Here is a 20,929-nt window from a genome sequence, read left to right on the forward strand (position 1 = left end):
ACTGAATGAATGAGGAAATGAAACAGCGTGTAAGAGGGAGGAGACAGAGAAAAACTCAGGGTTTATTGAAGAAAACCTGCCAGCGAGCAGGTTAGGTTCACAGAGTCTGTTACTATGGTGACTGACTCAGAGTTTCAGTTACCTCTCTTTCTGGAACGGATAACTCAGAGTTTCCCTCATCTCAGGGTTAACTTACTCTGAGTTTTCACATAACCTGCTTTCTGGAATACCCCTCTGCAGATTCACTTACATGAGGTTTCTTTTCAGATTGCTCATCACCTAAGCAGTGAGGAACAAAACCACAAGAAACACACGAGTAACAAATAAGAAAAAGAAAAAAAAAGAAAACAGGGTATGGCCCTAATCACACAGAAAGCATTTTGGCTACAGGAGGCAGCTTTTTGTGTTTTTTTTAATGAGCATGAAGCTCTTAGCTCACTGTTTTTACGTTGCTATGTGCCTCCATTTCTGTGTTCTAGGCGCCTGGTGTTTTTGCCGGAGCGCTCTGAACTCCTCAAGTTGAAGAAACTTCAACTCAAAGTGGAAAAGCACCCCGCGTCATCTCCACTTTTTGCCCATTGTCCAGTGGGATGATTTGAGAGGCGGGCTCTGTAGTGGTTGTGACAACAAGTTTACAGTTGGTAAACAATGGAGGATAAACTGCTGGTACTCCCCATGATCCAACCCTCTTTTTAAGGGTCTCATGTACCCACACAGATCTCCATTTCTCTGTGCCCAACAAACTACTTGCTGACAGCCTCTCAGCCTCAACCAAAGCTACAGCAAGTACCCTCTGCCTGTCTATTTTAAGGACAAGATACTAATTAGTTTGAAATAAATAAAATAGATAGATAAATGGTAGATTGATTACATGTGAAGGTAAGGGTAAGGAAGAGATTAAGTGGTTGTCTGACAACAATAAAAAGGCGCAGCAAGTGTGTTTTTAACAGTGGCATTTTTAAAAAAGGCAGTGTGGAGCGCCTTGCGTTTTGCAACCTGCGAAACGCTTTCTGTGTGATTGAGGCCTTAGTGACTGCAGAAAAATATCTGGTGTCCTGCAAATGGCAACAACTGAAAGGAATTAAATAATCTCAGATATTTCAGCATTAATGTACATGTGAGCTTTAGAGTTTAGTCTCCTTACAGTTTGTCAACCAGAGAGTTGACAAGTTTATTTTTACACTGAAAATTCCCAAACACTATCTGATTCACTAAAAAATAACCAGATAAACAAAAACAGAACACAAACACACTCTAAGACAGAAAAAAGAAATGTTCAGATTAAAAATTTCAAACTGAATGAAAAAACACAAAAACTCACCTAAAACACCTAAACATATATTTAAAAACAAACAAGCTGAAAAGACTGTGGTACAAACACAGTCCTTGGAGTATTCTCAAAGCGTATCTTTGTGTATGAACTCCACATTGATGAAACTTCCTGTCTTTGTGCTAAAGTCTCAGTTTTAGGTGAAAAGCAGACATTTTTAAAGTATTAATATTTTTCCAGAGGCTATATTTGAAAAACATATGCAATATAGATAAGCATGCTGTCGCTTTCTGATCCTACTTTATGTTTCCAGTAAACACCTCTATGACAGGGAAACTGTGTCTGACCTGTCTGACTTCTTTCATCTTCCAATACTTATAGTTTATGGAGGTGCTGTCCAATGGAGCGGAGCAGGAAGCTTGTAGTTTCCACAGTCAGGAACAAAACACCAGTCATTTTGATCCATTCCTATCCAATGCTCTACTTGGTCAACGAAAGTCTAGTGCTGTGTTTGTGGAATCAGCTATAGCTAACATTATTTTACTATCTAAATAGCCAGCTACCAAAACATAATATGCCGTGCCTGTTACTAGCTGCAACTAGTCTTATGAGTTTTCAAACTAAAGTAAAATAGATTTAGAAAGTGACAGCATGGTTTTTTTATATTGCAAATGTTGCTGAGAGTCTTGGTCCATTCATATGACCACTGGCAGGCAGTTAGTGTTTACTGTAATGACGCTGCCACCTAGTGGTTTTCCAGCGTGCCCTCATATTATGCCCATACATGAGCAGTGTTTCGTCCATCATGTGACTGAACTGGCATTCATCTGAAACATGAGACTCTGGAGAGACCAGAGAACATTGTACTAAATGTCGGACCGTTCCAGTACTACTGATCTCAGCTCTCAGCTCTGTTATGCCTCTCTGCTCGCAGAAGAAAAAATGTAATTTGTTTTGTTTTCTCTTTATTTTCTACTCAGATTTTCTCTCATCTTTTCATGTGGATGATGGGTTGTTGATTTGGTGAATTTGGTAATAATAAACTAATAAATTAAACTTAATGTAACATCAGTTTTTATTCTTTTGTATTCAGAAAGGTAAAATTCATGAACTTACTGTTATCAAAACTAATGTGAAAGTAAATGTATTATGTCAATCCCTTAAAGGGGTGGTTCATATCTTTTGAAATAAGGTTAAAAAGGTCCTTATCCATAGTCAATGTATTACCTACAGTAGTGGGAGGTTGGTATGCCCCCAGTTTGGAGAAGCAGGCTGGAAGTTAAACACTGCCCTGCTGTGGGTGAGAACAGCAAAACATATAGACACCTAAAAAATCTGTATCAGTTAAGTCTCCACTATAATGAGAGTATTTTCATCACTTGATCTTACCATCAGGCAGTCATTTCTGATCAGGAAGTCCTTTACAGGCATCATTTCCATAGCTATGCTCTTGTCAAGGCCACCAGACTCCAGTGACAAAAGCAGTAATTTTACACCATTAGAACACAGGAACTGCTGGTCTACTACTGTTTGTGTTATTGTGTGACTTTGGTGAATCCAAACTAACCCTTTAAAACACCAGTGCCACACAAAAACACGAACTAACTAACTAATCGAGGCAGCAGTAGACCAGCAGCTCCTGTGTTCAGAGGTGTTAAATCACTGTTTCTCAATGGAATCTGGCTTTGAATCACATTCAAATAAATTTTTATAGGGGATTTATCTCTGAAGTTAAAGAATGTGCAGCTTCTCTGTTGTGTTTATGTTCAGGGTGCTGTTAGAGATGTGAAGACTGAGGAACAAATCCCTAAAAAACTAATTCACTGGTGAGGTAAATCAGTGATGCTTGTTTCTTAATTGAAATTCATTTTGAAGAATTTATCAACAGAGATCTAGCGAGAAAACCAAAGTTAATAAAAATCTAAACAAGAGAAGAAAAACTTATTATATTCAGAAGAATCAAGTGTGGAAACCTCAACATCTGCATGTTGTTTCTTTACTTAAAAGCACTGCTCATCATAATTGGTATATTTTTTACAAGTTTGTGAAAATCAATTTTAAATTCTGTGGGATTATTGAAGAGTGGACTTCACTTTACAGAAATGACTCAAGTGAACTTTTATTTTCTCAACATGACAATCAAACACAAACCTGCTTTAATGTGATACCTCTGACAAACTACAGCCATGCAGTCACTCAGTAACAAACCCTAACAACGCTAACAATACTGTCAAAATACTGACAGTCAGAACATTAGAGTTACAAGGTTTGCTTACAGGATAAACATCAGCAACAGTGTTGAAAACCTCATAAGACAACAGCTTTATTTTTTCAGCTTGATGTGCCAAAGTGTTAATGTTGAAACGTTAGCTATGTAAAATACAAAGCCAGTCTGAGGCTCTAAAATTAACTTTAAAATACAAGGGGAAATTGAAATGGGGAGGGAAAATTTTTTTTCCTGTTTACACAAAAAGTTAATTTCCACCGAAATAAATCTTATCTCCAAGGTAATTTTTCCCGGTGGGAAATATTTTGCCAGTCACTAGCTTAATGCTATAGCGACAAGACCGATTTCACACATGTGTAACACTAGCACACTAAAACTTTATACAGTACACATTTTATATATGACTTAAAGGTCCAGTGTGTAGGATTTAGTGGTATCTAACTGTGAGGTTGCAGAACTGAAACTTCTACTGTGTGCCAAGCGTGTAGGAGAACTACAGTGGCCGACACAAAAACCCAAATGTCCCTATCTAGAGCCAGTGTTTGGTTTGTTTGTTCTGGGCTACTGTAGAAACATGGCGGTGCAACATGGTGATGTCTGTAGACAAAGACTTGTTCCCTTTGTAGCTATTCTATTCTAGCTCATTCTAAGGTAATGAATGATTCTTATTTTCAGGTGATTATACCCTAAAGAAAACACACTGATTATATTATATCCCATTTCTGCCAATATGTCCCCCTAAATCCTACACACTTGAGCTTTAATCCATTATTTAGATGTTTATTAATCAATCAATTATTAAAGGCTTTTAAACCTGGACTTCCATGACCCTGTCATGCCATGAAGTATTTTACTGATGTAAATGTGGTAAAGACTTAATGGTAAAGGAAAAGGTTTTTTTTGTTTGTTTTTTATTTTTAACCGCTTTCAGGGATCTGCGTGTTTACTGTTTTACTTTTCTGTATCAGTAAGAATTCTGTTAAACACAGCTCTTAAGGTCTTACTCACTTTAAAGTCTGGATAAAGTGATTTCTTTCAAAATACATTACACATGTTAGAAAATACTTGTTGAAAATGTGAAAAGACTGAGCTGTGTAGTTAAACTGTTTATCATCATTTCTGTGTCCAGAATTGTTTGAGTGGGCCTAAGAGCCTGCTCGATGACACACTGGAGGCATCCTGAACATAACTCTCCCCTACTATATAAATACTACTTTACTGCCGACATTAGAGGTCATATTATCAGTGTTGTTTCGTTTGCCCCCTGGTGAGTTTGCTACATCCCACAAGCTCTCTGAGCTCTTTCAGTCCAATAAATACATGAATAAACATCTCTGTTAAATGCCAGAGTCATACACAAGCTGAACAGCTGTCACTAACAAACCTTTCAGTCTCTCAGACTAAATCAGCTACAGTTACTGCTCGCTCCTGTGGGTGTGAGCCTTGTGCTAACATTAGCTGCTGTTAGCTGCTGAACAAGAGGCTGTCATTGTGCACTGGCATTAGCTCTTTGACTCAGGGTGTGTGTGCTGTGCTATCAGACTGTGTGTGTGACTGAGTTAGGTGCCAAAAGAGTCTGTCACTGCTAGGTGGCTCATTCTTTAGCTCCGGGGTGTGTGTAGTTTGGTGTTACTGAGTTAGCCGCTAACAAGAGACTGGTGCTGCACAGTGGCTTGTTCTTTAGCTCCGGGGTGTGTGTAGCCTTATGCCACTGAGTTAGCCGCTAACAGGAGTCTGTAGCTGTGTGGCAACTCATTCTTCAGCTCAGGGGTGTGTGTAGCATTGTGCTACTGGGTTAGCTGCTAAAGAGAGTCTGTAGCTGTGTGACGGCTCGTTCTTAAGCCCGGGGTTGTGTGTAGCTTTATTCTACTGGGTTAGCTGCTAATAAGACACTGTAGCTCTGCGGTGGCTTTTTCTGAAGCTCGGGTGTGTATGTTACTGTGATAGGCTACTGGGTTAGCTGCTAAGGAGAGTCTGTAGCTGCGTGTAGCTACGATTTCAAAACCTATTATTATACACTTGCGATTTTTTAATCATTCAAATTTGGCTGGGTGGTTAATGACACATTTTTCTGTGGTGTGACAAACTCACATTTATTTTTGCTTTACCTGGACTTAAAATCTGCTCTTAGCTGGCAGAACTATCAAAGTTGTTGATACATTTTCCACTTACATAAACTAGAGGTCTTTACAGGTCCTCTAGTGACCAAGACCCAACCCAGGACTTGAATCTGAGAGCGTCCAAACCTTTGGACATGTGAAGACCTCTACAGAAACAAACAGCCTCCATCCTGATCACTGCCTCCAAACACACACTTGTTTATTCTCACTGTTAAGTCCAGTTTATTCAAGATGATCTTCAGCGACAGAGTTTTTCACCTTTTAACTTAAATTATTTCACCTCTACTGAGCATTAATACTCTTAATCTCTTTTTTCCCTTCTACATTACCAAATGTACTATAACCCTGTTACAGCTTTAACATCCAACATTTCAACCTCATTAACATGCAAAAACAAGTGAACAGCAGTGGCGTGATGATCGGAAAAGTTCTGAACACTTTGTTCTTTAATTTCCCAAAGTCAGTGTTTATTGAACACAAAACAAAAGACCATATGTATATTTGCTGATTTGATAATAAATGTCCAGAACAGACTCGACAGCATGTGAAATGACCTCAGTGATTTCAGGGCTCTGTTTGCTTGTTGTCTAAATGTTCAGTCAGATTGGATCTGTGACCGGCCTGTTCTCTGCTCACTTCCTTCAACAACATTCAAACAAATGTTTTTCTTCATTATTGGTGCTCTTACAGCTCTGCTTATTACCAGCAACCTAAAACTTTCTCTCACTCCCTCTATGCGGTCTCAGTGGTCCAAAGAAAACGGTGCAGATCTTGTCACTGTGTCACGGTTTAGGACAGCTGCTTCATGTCGTACATCGGCACCTCAGACTCCTCCGCCTTACCCTCATCATCAGCTGCCTCAGCGGCATCTGGGCTGCCCTTGCGACCCTTGGGAGGAGGGACGGGCGCAGCTCCCTCCGTGGCACCCTCAGCTCCTTCCTGGCCCTCTGCCACAGTCCTCTCCTTCTTCAGGTTGAGCTTGGCCGGGACACTCTTGGTGATGGTCTCCTTCAGCCTCTCGCCCGACTGCTTCAGCCTCTCACCAGACTGGCGGATCTTCTCACGCCTCTCGGCCGTCACGATGCGCTCACCAAACTTGTTCACCTTGGTGCCCAGGTTCTCGCGGGTCTTGGTCATGTTCTCCTTGGAGAAGGTGGCTTTGAAGCTCTCGATGCGCGTCAGCCCCGTCTTCTTCAAGCGGCCGGCCGCTGCGGAGTCTGCCTCCTCCACCACCATATACTCTTCATCTGACTCTGGAGGGAGCTCAAACTTGTCCGGTTCCACCTCAGCTCTGGCGGTGGAGCTGCCACTAGGTTCTGCTGGCTCATTGCCTGGTGTGATGGCCTTCAACTCCTGGTCACCCTGAGGGAGGAGAACACAGAACAGAGTGTGAACCCAAGAATGTAATGATTCCATACCTGATAAAACGGACTTTGTGCTGGGGAAAAAACACATTGTGCATTAGATGTAAAAAAAAAATTATTTGTTTTTCTTCTCAGTCAGATGGACAAAGTTTAATAGTTGATGTCAGGTTTAAATCTGTCTCTGGTTAAAGTGTGTCATGTAGACTTTGGCTGTCAGTGTGCAGGCCTTGATCCTGCCTCCATAAATAAACTGTAGCACCTGTTTCTGCAGCTCAGTGCTCGGCTGCAGGAAGCTAAACATATCAGCTAGCAGCAGCGTGCGAAGCAAAGCTGGATCACTTTCAGCTTCAGGCTACGTCATGCATCAGTCTGTAACTGAAAGATAAGTTTACACCGAACATGAAATGGAGTAAAAATGTCAAGGCCGAAGCTGCAAACTGCTCCAGATCCCTGCAAATGTAATCTACTTTGGGAAGGTTGACCAGGATTCACTATCCAATTATCCTGCTCATTCATACCGAGAGCTGACCAGTACTACTGATGCCTAATACTGGTGAAGAGCAGCCAGAGTTCCACAAAGAACAGACTTAGCCAAAAACTAGTAAAGGTCTAAAAAAGTGAAGAAAAAGAACATAAAGCAAGGAAGCAACAGGAGACATTGTGTTTTGTGTTTCTAGTCCTTAACCTATCCACCAAAATCTGTCTGAGTAAATTCAAAGAAAACACCAGGGGCCTCATTTATAAAAGAGTGCTTAGGATTCATACTAAAAGTTGACGTGCGCCCAAAAGCTGAAAATGGCGTGCGCCAAAAAATAATCTGATTTATAAAACCGTGCGCATGCACACTTGCACGCAATGTTCTCTTTATAAATCACAGACCTCCTGGAGTTGTGCGCACCCAGATCCGCCTCATATTCCGCCCTCTACACGCCCTAGTTCAACCATAAATGGTCATGCAAATCACCTCATGAATGCGATCTGCATATAAATAAGCCGGCATGCGAGTGTTCTCTCTTTGTGAGTCACGGCGACAGGTATGAGAAACGAACCAAGAAACGGAATTTCTCCGAAACTGAGCTAGAGACCCTTTAACGGGAGGTGGAGGACTGAAGAAAGATTTTATTTGGTGGCCACAACAGCAGGATCAAATAAATAAAAGAAAGCAAAAAAAAGTGGCAACAATATTTCTACTCCTTTACCAACATGTAGTTAATGTGTTGCTTTTAAATTTGAGGATGTTTGACATTGATGTGCGACATAAAGAATCACATTTATTAAAGGTGGAGGCAAAAAGGAGGATGTGCCAGTGCCATCTTGCGCAATTACGCACGAGGGTCACCGCAGTATTTATATGTTTATGGCAATTAGTCTGATCAGACACCCGGCCTGAATTACAGCATGAACCAGTGGTATCCCTGTCCCAAAATACAACGTGTAATTTGAAATACAATTCAAAGATGAAAGTGTAATAGGCGAACACGTTTCTTCATGCCGGTTTTGTCATGAACAGCACATGTCTAAGTAGGGCTGATGAAATGAGTGTAACGGTTGTGCTTAATGGCTGTATTTCGAGACATGATAAATGCACTGGAAATATTTAGCTAAATAAATAAATATATTCCATGCAGTCGCGCCGTCCTCTCCCCCTCCTGCGCTCACAGAGTGGACAATGAGACGTTAGACGCAGTGCGGATTAAATATGTATTTAGAAAGAATTTAATTCAGGATTTGAGTTGGATTTTACAATGTTTTTATGAAACAATTATCACTCACTCCAAGCGCAAAATAAGGCTGCTGGATTTAATTTCAATGATAACGTGGATCTAAGGTGGATATAGCGTGACATTAAGCTTGTGTGAGACATCAATAAAAATCTGACTCCACTTCTCCAACTCACCGTCTGCGTCGCCACTTCCCAGTGTCTTCCAAAATGTGCGCACGCATGACTCAGAGTTTGCTTACATTTGCGCACATTCTCCCGCCAAGTTTATTTTTATAAATCACAACCTTTGTGTGGTAAGTGGCGTACGTCACTTTCAAGCCCTGTTTTGTGCGTAAGCAAGCTTTATAAATGAGGCCCCAGATCAGTAACACCCAGTTTAAATCACTGTTAATGATGTTCGGCAGTTTTCTACACTGTGATCTGTAGTGAAATGTGAGCTGGACAGATGTACTAAGCTGAATTTGTGGGGCCATGAATTTACTGGGGACCGCCTTTAACTTCCTTAAGAACCCTTGAAGGCCCCCAAACACCTGAACTGGAAAACAAAGAACAAAATGAGAAAATGTCAGAAAACTGAGTGCCATCAGCTTTCTGTGCTTTCATCTAAGGAATCTGGCATTTGTTCATGTCAGTCCTGGATGAAATGAACATTCATGCGAGGTAGCTAACTCGTCTGGAGCATGCTAATGGGATCATCAGGATCTTTGATTACATGCATCATAGGCACTTTATGACACCTGATAGACAGACTGACATTTCCAAAGCTTTGACAGAATGCATCCCAGTCATAACTGAGCTACACAGCAGGAGCATGTGGCAGAGTCTGCTAACAAACTAAAACTGAGTAAAGCTAAAATAAATAAATAAATAAATAAATAAATACACCTACCAGCTTCTCCAAATCTCACTAAATAATTCACTTATATCTTGTTTGGTTAATCTGTACCTGTACAGACCAAAACGTGTTCACTGACTGCATCTGCACAGCAGCACTTGGCATTTGTCGTTCAACAAGAAATAGTTCCATCATGTAACTCCTCCTAAAGCTGATTAACAACGTGTTAATCAGCTTTACTGATCACTGAGCATTAGAGGTGTTGAAAGATGTATTTTAGAACTTTGGAGCCAGGCTCACTGTTTCCACCTGTTTCCAGTCTTTATGCTATCATAGGCTAACCCTGTCCTGACTCCAGGCCTGTACTGAACTCACAAACATGAGATTTTTATGCATCTCCTCAAATCACAGCAATGCCAACTTTCAGTCCTTTACACATTTTAAAACTCAGTGCTACATTTCTGTCACCTCATATCACAAAAAGGTTAAAGCCACAGTGTGTAGGAATTTCTCCCATCTAACGCTGAAATCATATTGCATTCAAACGGATAGCGCACTCTAGCGCCTCACTGTTTCAAACGGTAGCCGTTGTGTACCAAAAAGCTATGATAACATTGATGAAACCATGTCATCCGATACATCCCTCCTCACCATCCTGCCTGTGTTTACAACGTAGGACTGTTGGGGCGGGTGTAAATCAAAACAAACCAATCATGTCTTGTCTTTTGACAACTGACAAGTGGCACAACCTCACACACCTCATCCCTCTCCTCGCATCACTGCGCCGCTAACAGCGGCTAATCACTGCGCCGCTAACAGCTAACAGCGGCTGACAGCAGCGCTGGCCGCTAACAGCTGTTAGCCGCTGACAGCGCCGCTGTTAGTGCTGTTAGCTGTGATTGCATTACCTTTGCTGGCGGATGTATTCTTAAGATGGCAAAACGTTATGGAACCCCCCAAACGACTTGTACAAAAAAATCCGAAATTCTCCTTTTATGAGAATAAGTCAGATTATTGGTGGAGGTAATAGTACACCAATGACGACATATTTATGAATGCAGACGTCAATTTTTGCCAATAAACAACTGAAAATGTTACACAATGTCCCTTTAATGCATAGTCCTGTTAAAAAGTTCAAAGTAGGGATGTCAACAGATAGCCATAATTCGTCTTACTGCTGAGTATAATTTTACGAGGTTACACATGTCAGTCTATAGGTTAATTTTGCTGGGCTTCATTGTGCTACACTGCACACCAATTGGGTCCGGTGGGAGCTAGCTAGCGGCACCACTCATCCGGCGACTACTGTTGTAACGCTGCAACACAGGGTGTTAGTAGTAACACAGTGTTGCTGTGGAAATATTGTGCCCACCCTGTGCCGCCCCCAAAGATCACCCTTGTCAGTGAAGCAGCTCAATTTTGAGACGAAAGCCCCCTTTAACATTGTTAACTATGTTAGCATTGTTAGCTCTGTTAGCACCATTAACATACTTACTGTAAAATTCGGAATATAAGTCGCACTGGCATATAAGTCGCAGTCTGTTTTTAAGGTCTCAAACAGGGAAAACAAGGGTTTATATTATATTTGTTAATAAAAATGTTATACAAGTTATTCCTACACTGTTTCCCTTTATTTTTAATTTGAAACACATTCAAAACACAATAACCTCTTAAGCAGCTTTGGTTACTTTTCAGATTGCAATTTTCCAAACAACTTCTTAAGGAAATAAAATTATAACAACATCTGAGCCATAAAAATTAGTTTAAATTAACATTAAACTTCTTTTTTCTTTTTTTTTTTCATGCATGTCTCTGTGACAATATGGCGGCTTGTTCACTGGCTGGCTATGATGTCCGTCACAAATCTTTAGCTACGTAGCGCCATCTTGTGGGTCAAATTACCTATGTCAGCATTTACCTTGGTCTATAGGTCACACCGGTCTATAACCCGCACCCAACTTTTTAGATGAAAAAAAAGGGGGAAAAAATGCGACCAAATTTTACGGTAATAATGCTAAAGGGGTTTCGCAGTTAAAAATGAAGCCGCTTACTCACCCGGGTTACATGCCGTCCCAGTGGCAGTGCTAGCTGTAATCACAGATGAACGACGCCGCTAGCTAGCTCCCACCTGACCAGGGTGGTGCGACCAGTGGAACCAGCTAACCAGTGGAAAGCAGAGGTTGGGCAGTGCGCGCTATGTTTCCACATGTTAAAGCAGTCAGCCGGCTGTCGTCAGCAAAGCCAACAGAAAATATAATGAAAGGCAAAACATTAACATCACAAAACAATAAACTTTCACCACCTCTAAAGCTCACTGAGTCAGTGAATCGCCAGATTAAAAAAAAAAAAAAGTCCCTCTTATCTCACACCATTTTGCCTTTTTTTTTTTTTTTTTTTTTTTTTTTAAATCAACCGGTTAGTGACTGATTAATGGGTGTCAGGCTATCAAAAGCTAAATTAAACCAAACTGACATCCCTAGTTGAAAGGTTTATCCACTTTTTGAGTTTTGCTGTTGATATCAGTGTATGTAACTACAAAGTTTTTTGTAAAACTGTCACTTCCTGTGTGACTTATTTGAATATTGCCAGTCAGAAACAGCCCAGTTGCCAGAAGAAAATGTTGGCATTGTACAGTTCTGCAAACCTCGATACATTAAATTTGTATGTTTCATACATATTAACATTTCTAAAGTGACATAGTATATGAGCTGACTTTGTCATCACAAAGTGGAGGGGATGGTGGATGAAGTGACAAGACGGCTGCCAAGCTGCAGACCACTGTTGGAGACCAACAACGAAACCAAATATTTATTTGTGAGTCATTTCAGTGTTTCTTGCGGCTTTTTAGCCACTGAACGCTGGTATTTTTTTGCAATCGGTTGCTGTGTGTCCACCGGAGATAGAGCCATGAAAAGTGCATGTGTGTTTTTAGTGAGACATAGCTGCATTTCCAGCGGAGATTGTGCCACAAAAACGCCAACATTTTTTCCTGGCGATTTAGTTGTCAGAAAAGTGTCACATTGCTACACAGAGCAACAAGACTGAACAGCAGCTAGTAGACAGTTAATCCAACAGAATGAGGAAACAGAAGTCAAGACTTCAGGTTTAAGGTCTCTCTGTTCTGTTAAACTGTGAGCAAGGAGGAGTGGTTAGAAAGGGAGGGTCAAAGGTCACAAGCCCATCTCACCCCATGACATCACAGTTATGTGCTGAACCCCCACAGCTTCTGCTTTGGCTTCTGCTCTGAAAGGATTTCCTCCATCCATCTAATTTCTCAGAACGAATCAAACAGCAAGCAGAGCCTGTTAGCAGCTAATGATATGATTTATAACCCTCGTCCAGAAGATCATCATTAGCAAATCCAGAGAGAGCAAGAGGAAGGGAGAGAGAGCAGACAACTATATTAGGAGATGGTGGAGGTCCAGACTCAGAATAACCTGGCCTGTCAGTGCTCAGCTGGCACAGTCACTTACAGTACAGAAACCACATAACAGCACACACCCATTTGTTTTATCAGTGGGCTTAAAATAAAAGACTTTTATATCACAATGTTACCAAAATCCTTTTCTAATCTAAACAGTGTGTAGGTCGCCATGTGCAGATATTGTAAAGAAGGGAGAGTTTAAAAATGTTGGCCTTTATACAAACCATTTTGGGTTTTTTGATCATGTCAATGCATGTAACCATAGGAATCTGCCTTCAATCCCAAACAACATCAATGCAGCACTAGTGTGCACAATGCAGCCTGACGTCCAGCAGCTGAAGCCAGCCAATCACAGTGTCTTTCTGAGGAGTGCTCAACATGTGGCCTCACTGAACCGTCCTGCAACCTGACGCTGTTCATTACACCAGATTACAGTAACTGAACCACACCCCAGAGAGCTATTCCTGCATTCAGTCCTAGTCTACAAGCTAATTTACATCAGAACTCTTAATGTTAACATTCTGATATTAGCATTTCAATGTTATCATGGTAAGATACATGCAGTTAGCATGCTAATGAAATACAGTACACACAACTAACAGTTCATTGTATTCAGCGTCTTCACAGTAAAAAAAAAAAAAAAAAAAAATCCAAATTAAAAGCTCTTTGTTGACGACTAACTTGGTGAGAACTCTGACATTAAATCCTCTGTTTATTTCTCCTTTTGGTGAAGGAGTACAATTTAGCAATGTTAAAGCATCGTTCTCGTCATTTTGGCGTCAGTTCAGTGGCATCTTTGACCTATCAGATTGTTAGAATCAGTTCCTAACCCAACCCAAGTATAATGGTAAAACACTGCAACGGATCCAAGATGCAAAAATCAAAGAGAAATAAAATGCCAGAAAAGCTAAGCTGGAGCTGCACTCAGATTTACACGCAGAAACCGTCACTCAGTCCTCAGCTGCACCAGTCAGTATTAGAGAATATAGTTTTTTTTAAAGTTTAACAGCTTAACAGTCATTCACAAATTGTTCATTCTAACTGAAAGCCCACTCTATGAACTCCAGATCTGTGTTGTAACCTTTTAGCATACTGACGTTTATCCAGAGCTAAAATAACCAGGTCACCATCGCGCTGGCAGCTGCTAACTGTGAAGGCCAAAGAAGTAAAACGAAGCTCTGTGTGTGTGTGTGTGTGTGTGTGTGTGTGTGTGTGTGTGTGTGTCTGTGTGTGTCTGTGTGTTGCTATTTCAACCCTTAGATTGAACTGAGATGCTGGTCGACTAATGCAGTTTGTTAACGTTGAAAGAGCTCAGATGTGATCCTTTGGAGACCTTAAAGTGTTGCTCAGTGATCTCAAGTGTCCTCTCACAACAGTCACTTCATGCCAGACTTAAATACAAGTGAAGATCTTTACTTAACTGCAGATCTCATTGGGGCCTGAGCACTGTCCAGTGCAAGGGTCCTATTGAAATTGCTCGATTTATTATTATTTCACAAAAAGAAGCACATTTTTGAAAGGCTGAAGGTGCTCAAAAACTCATAAAACTTTGCACACGCATCAGAACTGATGAAAAAATTGATATTCTAATGATTTCATGCAAAGGTGTAACACAATGGCCCACTAGAGAATATCAATGAAGCAGCCCCCGCAGTACATTTCACCAACATATGAAAATTGGGAGGCACATATAACATCCCAAAACTTTAAAAAAAAAAGTGTCTGGAAGCCCTAACCCTAACAGGAAGTCAGTCACTTTAACAAACTTCTCCTTTAGATTTTGCCAAGACAACTTTAATTTAGGAACAATCTAAAGACCTTAGCAATACTACATTGTAAAGCTTTTGAGTTTTTGTTGAGCAGCATGGCCATGGCAATGTGTCGAATTTCCATGCTTTGCCACAAAACATGAAGTGGTCTGTAACCACTGTACATGGTCCAATTTGCCCAAAACTTCACGTTTGATAGGAATCCCGGCCTAAAGACATCCATGTGTCAATATTGAGTTATCGTCAGAGCGCCACCTACTGCCAACACTAAATGTCATGATTTATACTTTGATGTACTGCTCCCAGCAATTGTCCAGATACATCTCAGATTTGGGCAGCAAGTCCTTAAGACATTGATGACGCTTTATAATGAAAGTTTTCATTAAACTGTGTTGCAGTGGTGGCATGGCAAATTCTAATGTTTCGACATGACACAGGAAACAGTTGCAACATAATTTACATAAGATAATCTGCCCTAAATTTCACACGCTGCTTAAGAGTCCAGGCCTGAAGAAAGCTACAAGCCCATATTGACTTCTACTCATAACGTCACCTTCTGAGAACAGAAAGTCAGCTATATGTGACAAAGATCATTCAATTTACATGAAATTTATCTTGTGTGGTCTACACATGATATTTAGCAACATGACAAAAATTACTGTGCATTCTCTAGCACCACGTATTGGGTACAGGAAGTGGTACACAATCTTTAATACGGCATTTCCAGCGCAACACAGTCCAAGCAGGAACCATCTAAGTCGTGCACACAATGTCAATGCACAGCTGCGTGAACCGGTGTTCCGCCAGCACCTCTGTTGGTGGAAAGGTGTTAGGGCCTAGTCATTGCTGCTTGCAGTTTAGTTGGGCTTTAATATCAGCACTGCCAGTATTGGCAGTCTGGATCATAAGTGCGTAAAAAAAAGGTACAGAGAAGCATTCGGCAACATCTTTCTGAAAAGTTCTTTGTGTTTTGAAATGGAAGAAACTGATTTGTTATATTAGTGTTTGCTGCTTCTTAAGGTCTTTGGGAGAATCATGCAGCAAAATCCAATTTAAAAATATGATGAAGACAGAGGTTTGCACCTTTCAGAAAAATGTTGCTGTGACTATTTCTTGAATAGTGAAAGTTCTCCTATTCTGTGGAAACTGGATGTAGGCTGACAGCTATTTTAGAACTTGTCCAGCTCCACATCCACCTTTAATTCATCATCTGTCAAACATACTGGCCCTTTTGACCTCATTAGTTCCACAGTTCAGTCTGTTTGCAGTTGAAAGTGTCTACCAGGAACTGATGATTATAATTAGACTTATGATGTTATTCAAGTCATATAGTAAGTGAGATGCCAAATCTGGTGTCACCAATACATGCCCCAGAACCTTTTCTTTGGCTCCATAATAAATGTGACAACCATGGTCATGAGTTGGGCCCCGTCCAAGTTCCATTCTGTATAATGTGATCAGGAAAGGTGGAGTTCTTGTGTATTGTCACAAGATTTGTGTCTGTTCAAGTTAACCCTGTTTTTCAATTGGTTCTTTTCGACTGGGCTCAATTGTCGTCAGGTTCCTTTCAGATTGGGTCCTTTTATGGATAATTAATTTAAGCATGTTTGGTCCATGTAGGTTTTCTTTAGAATCTGTTTCAGATCAGGCTCAAAATTTCGGAGATATGAATACCCCTCCTGTGATGTTTTAGCAAGGCAGTAAACAACCTTCTTTGAATGCTGATTAGAAATCTTAAGAGCATTAGAAGTATATTTTACGGTGTATTTAGTCAAGTAGCTATAGGTTAGCCTGATGCTAGACACCATGTCTAGACGAGAGTCAATACTCCACTGCCCCGATACAAGGGGAATTTCTTAAGCGATCAATTCAGAACCCCAATGATCATTTCCACTGGTCTTAAAGTAACTATGAAGCATCTATAAATCTTACCTGATAAATGACCACCCTGAACTTGTTCTTGGCCAGGAGGTCACCCTGAGTTGCCTCCACCTTCTTCACCCTGATGTTCTGGTTCTCCACACGGACCCTGACATCCTTGATGTGGCGGCTGACCTTGCGTGTCTTCTCTAGCAACCGGTCAACGGTGGAACTGGTGGTGGCGTGGTTGCTAGTCAGCTTGATGATGTCTGTCTGAATGGTCTTTACCGTGTTCTCCAGCTCCAGCTGACGCTCTTCCATGCGCTGCTGCGTGGTCTGGACGCTGTCCATGAGGCCTGCCACACGCTCCAGCAGCGCCATGATGCCTCCCGCATCATCTCCACCACCCGTTGGCATGCCTGGTTTGTCTGTCATACTTTCTTGTTGGTTGGCTTTTTCCCCTGCAGTTGACTTGCCTGTTGGTTGTTTGGTTGATCAGCTGTTAGAACCCAGTGATCCAGATGTAGAGGGGAAAAAGGGATGAGGAGTAGCAGGGTGGATGAGGAGGAAAGACAAGCTCCAGCACGAATGGTAAAATCTTCAGATTTTGAGGAAGAAAAGAAGATCAAACGGATGGAAAAGATGATAATGAGAGTTTAGGCATCGGGGGATCCAAAAAAGAGAGGGAGTACAAGAGAGGAGGAATAAAAACCTCCTCGGGAAGGAGAAGGACAGAAAGGAGGAGGATAGGAGTACCGGATCACCCCAGTACAACTGGAGGTCGACCCTGAAACTGGTCAGATCAACTGATAGACTCCACCCTGCTGGTGGCGGGAGGGAGGGGTGACAGGAGTGAAGAGGAGGGTGGGAGAGATTTAGGGAATGGTGAGGCTAAAAAGAGAGTTGAGCATATTAGAGAGTTTTAACAATGTTTAATCAATGTAGTAACAACATAGTGGTAGATTTTAAAGTAAGTGACCAGATTGTAAAACTGGATAAACTAAAGTGGAGATCTTATTTCAAGTTTATCTCAATCCATCTTGGTATTTAGAGGTCATTTTTGACTTCTCAGGGTCCTGAGAAACACTGGGCCACCCTCAAACTTCTCATCAATCAGAGAATTTTAAAATGAAAATGGATATCATAAGACTGGTCGTGTTAATGAGTGAGATAGATAAAGAGTGACATGGATCCTGGCTTCCTTCTGTGTTCCCTGCTGCTAAAAATACAGTGAGGGTAAAGTGACTCCCTGCACCTCTTTGGGAGATGAGTGTATTAAAAGGAATGGAAACCCCCTCCCATCTTTTCCTCCATCATCCATCTATCAGCTGGCACCTTTTCACTTGTTCTGTCTTAATCCCTCCCTCCAGGTTTAGACTTTTCTAGCATCCCTGAGCCTCCAAATGAACAGCTACGTTTCCAGAAAGAATTCCTCATGCTAACACTTGCCATTGCTCCCGTCTTTGTTATGTACTGGAATCAGACAGTCCAAATTTGTGCAGATAGGGGGAGGGGCCTGGGATGAGCTGAGGTGGGACGAGCGAGTAGCAGCCAACACAACTCACTGTGCTAGGTGAGACAACTTTCAGTCAAAGCAAACACAATCTAAGTTGGTCAGTGGTGTGATAATTTTCATAATTTACAGCAGGGGTGGCCGAGCTTTTTTAATTGTGGGCCAAATGCAGAAAAATATAATATATAATATAATAAAATATAAGGAGTCACGGGCCAAGTAATAGTAAAAACAAAGTTTTCAACCAGTTACACAGAAAAAAAATCACTGATTCTAGACCAGAAAAGCCCATTTGACACAGAAAATGTGTTTTCTATCGCAACACTGCAAAATTGTTTAACATTTGACATTGCAGTAGTTCACTGGTTTGCCCACATATAACAAAAACTATTTCTCCTTCTTCCATCTTTTCAGTTCAGCAGCCATGTTACTGAAGTAAATGTTTTTATCTACTAGTAATCCATCCCTGTAGGTGAAACAGCGACATCTAGTGTGCAAATGAAGAAGTGCAAGATGAAAGTGGCATTGTGTTGTAACGAAGCTGTGCAATGTACACACAGTACAAATTATTTGTTCTCATTTACAAAAAAAAGTTAAATGAAATTTGGGGCTTTTTGTGGTACCTGCAGGTGTCAAGGAATATTTAAATGTAATTTTATAGGTTAACTGTAATTAAAAAAAAATAATTAAATTGTGAAAAAATGCTGCACTACTGTGGCATTTAGTGGGCTTATTGAACTTATGGTGTGTTTCTTTGCATAGTCTACTAGAAACCTATATATGGCCTATATTAAACCCAGAAATGTTGTTTCCTGTGAATTTTTAAATGGTATCTGATTTAAATGGCAACTCTTAGGCTCTCGGTTGCCAAGAGTTGAATGTTGGGCAATTTGAGTAATTAACTAATTAATTACCAAAATCAGAGATGGTTATAATTTTGCCTCTGATTAACTTGGAAAGTTGATCTAAGAGTCTGTGTTCATGTTTGTGATGTCCAGAAATTCATCTGTTACCATGGTGTAGTCATGCAACCTTTCCTTATTAGCATAATTTGCATTAATTATGTAAAAAAATAAAAAATAAAAAAAGGGTAATAATCAGGAACAAGCTATATTTATATAAAAGCAGAGTCCGAATGGGTAAAATTTTCAAAACCCACTCTGAACTGGCACTGCAATGTGCAATATTGCACCCGTTCCCCTTTACTTTAAAATTAAGGTAATTCAGGAAGTACAATTTAAATTAATAATTTCTGAATTTTCTCATAGTATGGAGCAGCAAATCTCTACAGTTAACGTGCCTGTTAGTAACACACCTCAATGAAGCGACTCAAAAGACAAAGCCGACACACAAAGTCTGCAGTCAGAGGATTAAAACGTTACATGAAATGATTGTTATTCCCACTTTTAAAAATATTTATCATCCAACAACCTTGATCCGACCTGCATATTTTTTGTTCAGGGCGAGATATCCCAGATGAAAACATAGCTTTTTGATGCACAGGTCGACTTTGAGATTTTGGGCTATTTTGCTCCTATAACAGGTCTTCTTTCCGGCTAGTAGACAGAAATGTCCAAAATACACAAATAGTGTTTTGGTTTAGTTTAGACTGCTTTTCTGTAAATTTTTGGTATATTTAATTAGATAATGCCTCATTTGCATATTTAAACATAACATTTCAGAAAACTGAGGTGGAGCCAGACATCTCCACTTCACTAGCACTTACATACAACAGACTTTACAGTTTTATTCCTGTCTATACTCCAAAGGTTTCCACAATGTTCATATATCATTCACAGCCCGATTTATAGAACATTTTATGCCTAAAAATATGGCAAAAATTATTTTTTTATAGCAATTGACAGTATTTTCTGATTTATGGTGCAATAAAATGAGATGTCCATCATTCCCTCTTTAAAAACCTTTGACATATGACAACAAAATTAAACAAGAATTTTGAACTTGACTTTATCCAGTGTTCAGATTCCTGTTCTGGAAATGTATGCAAATTAGTGCATAATTAATTAGACACTGCCTTGGTAACACATGGGAACTTCTGCTTGTCACTTCTGTGACTGTTTGGGAAGGACGACACAGGCTATTTCCACATATGTAATTAATTATGCTATTAATTCACACTACGCAACTAAATAATATATCACACATTTTTTGGATAAAATATATTTCATATGCATAGCATATGTAGGCCTATTTATTTATTTTATTAGATCCTGTGCTTGCATAATGTTGGGTGTTACATTTTAAAAATGTTTAATTGAATGGCCATTCTACCCTCTTGAATTTTATTTTGACGTTTTTACACTTCACTTCCGCCTCCTGTCTGTCCACCGCGCTACTGTCTGTCCCAAACATTTGCAAAAACCAAAATTGCACAGTCTTTTGAATTTGGTTTCCTGGTTTTTCGTTTGGAAACAAAAAAGGAAAAAACCATGTGACTTCCGTTTTTGGTTTCAAACGCAAAAACGAATTGGCTGAATGTCCGCAGACCTGTTCAATATTCAATCCAAAAAGGAATACCGATAAAATGAATCGGCAAACACCAAAAACGGGCCGGGTTTGATTGGTTTTTCCTTATTTGATTCTGACAGCAAAAACGTTTTTCCAGTTTTTTATTTTGAATCAAATAACAGATTTACCGTTTTTTGGTTTTTGAATTACAAATGAATTACAAATTATCCGATGATACCCAGACCGTAATTATTGGTCACAATGAAGAAAGAAGCATCTCCTAAACATGCCGTCTCCTCAGGTTCAAACTCTGCAGCCTCTCTCCTCCGCCTCTGCTCGGTGTAGGTGTGTTTGG

At 40.3% G+C, this 20,929-nt stretch overlaps 1 protein-coding gene across 1 annotated transcript; it reads right to left on the minus strand.

Moving 5' to 3' along the window:
• Positions 1 to 2,925: 2,925 nt before the first annotated feature.
• Positions 2,926 to 17,375, minus strand: cavin4b (caveolae associated protein 4b). Its single transcript, XM_050056513.1, has 2 exons — positions 16,665 to 17,375; positions 2,926 to 6,979 (listed from the first exon to the last, which is right to left on the minus strand). Exons 1-2 carry the CDS (start codon positions 17,025 to 17,027, stop codon positions 6,407 to 6,409), a joined length of 936 nt encoding a protein of 311 aa, XP_049912470.1. The 5' UTR covers positions 17,028 to 17,375; the 3' UTR covers positions 2,926 to 6,406.
• Between the last annotated feature and the right edge of the window lie 3,554 nt (positions 17,376 to 20,929).

Source organism: Epinephelus moara, chromosome 11, assembly GCF_006386435.1.
Source record: "Epinephelus moara isolate mb chromosome 11, YSFRI_EMoa_1.0, whole genome shotgun sequence".
Taxonomy (NCBI): domain Eukaryota; kingdom Metazoa; phylum Chordata; class Actinopteri; order Perciformes; family Serranidae; genus Epinephelus; species Epinephelus moara.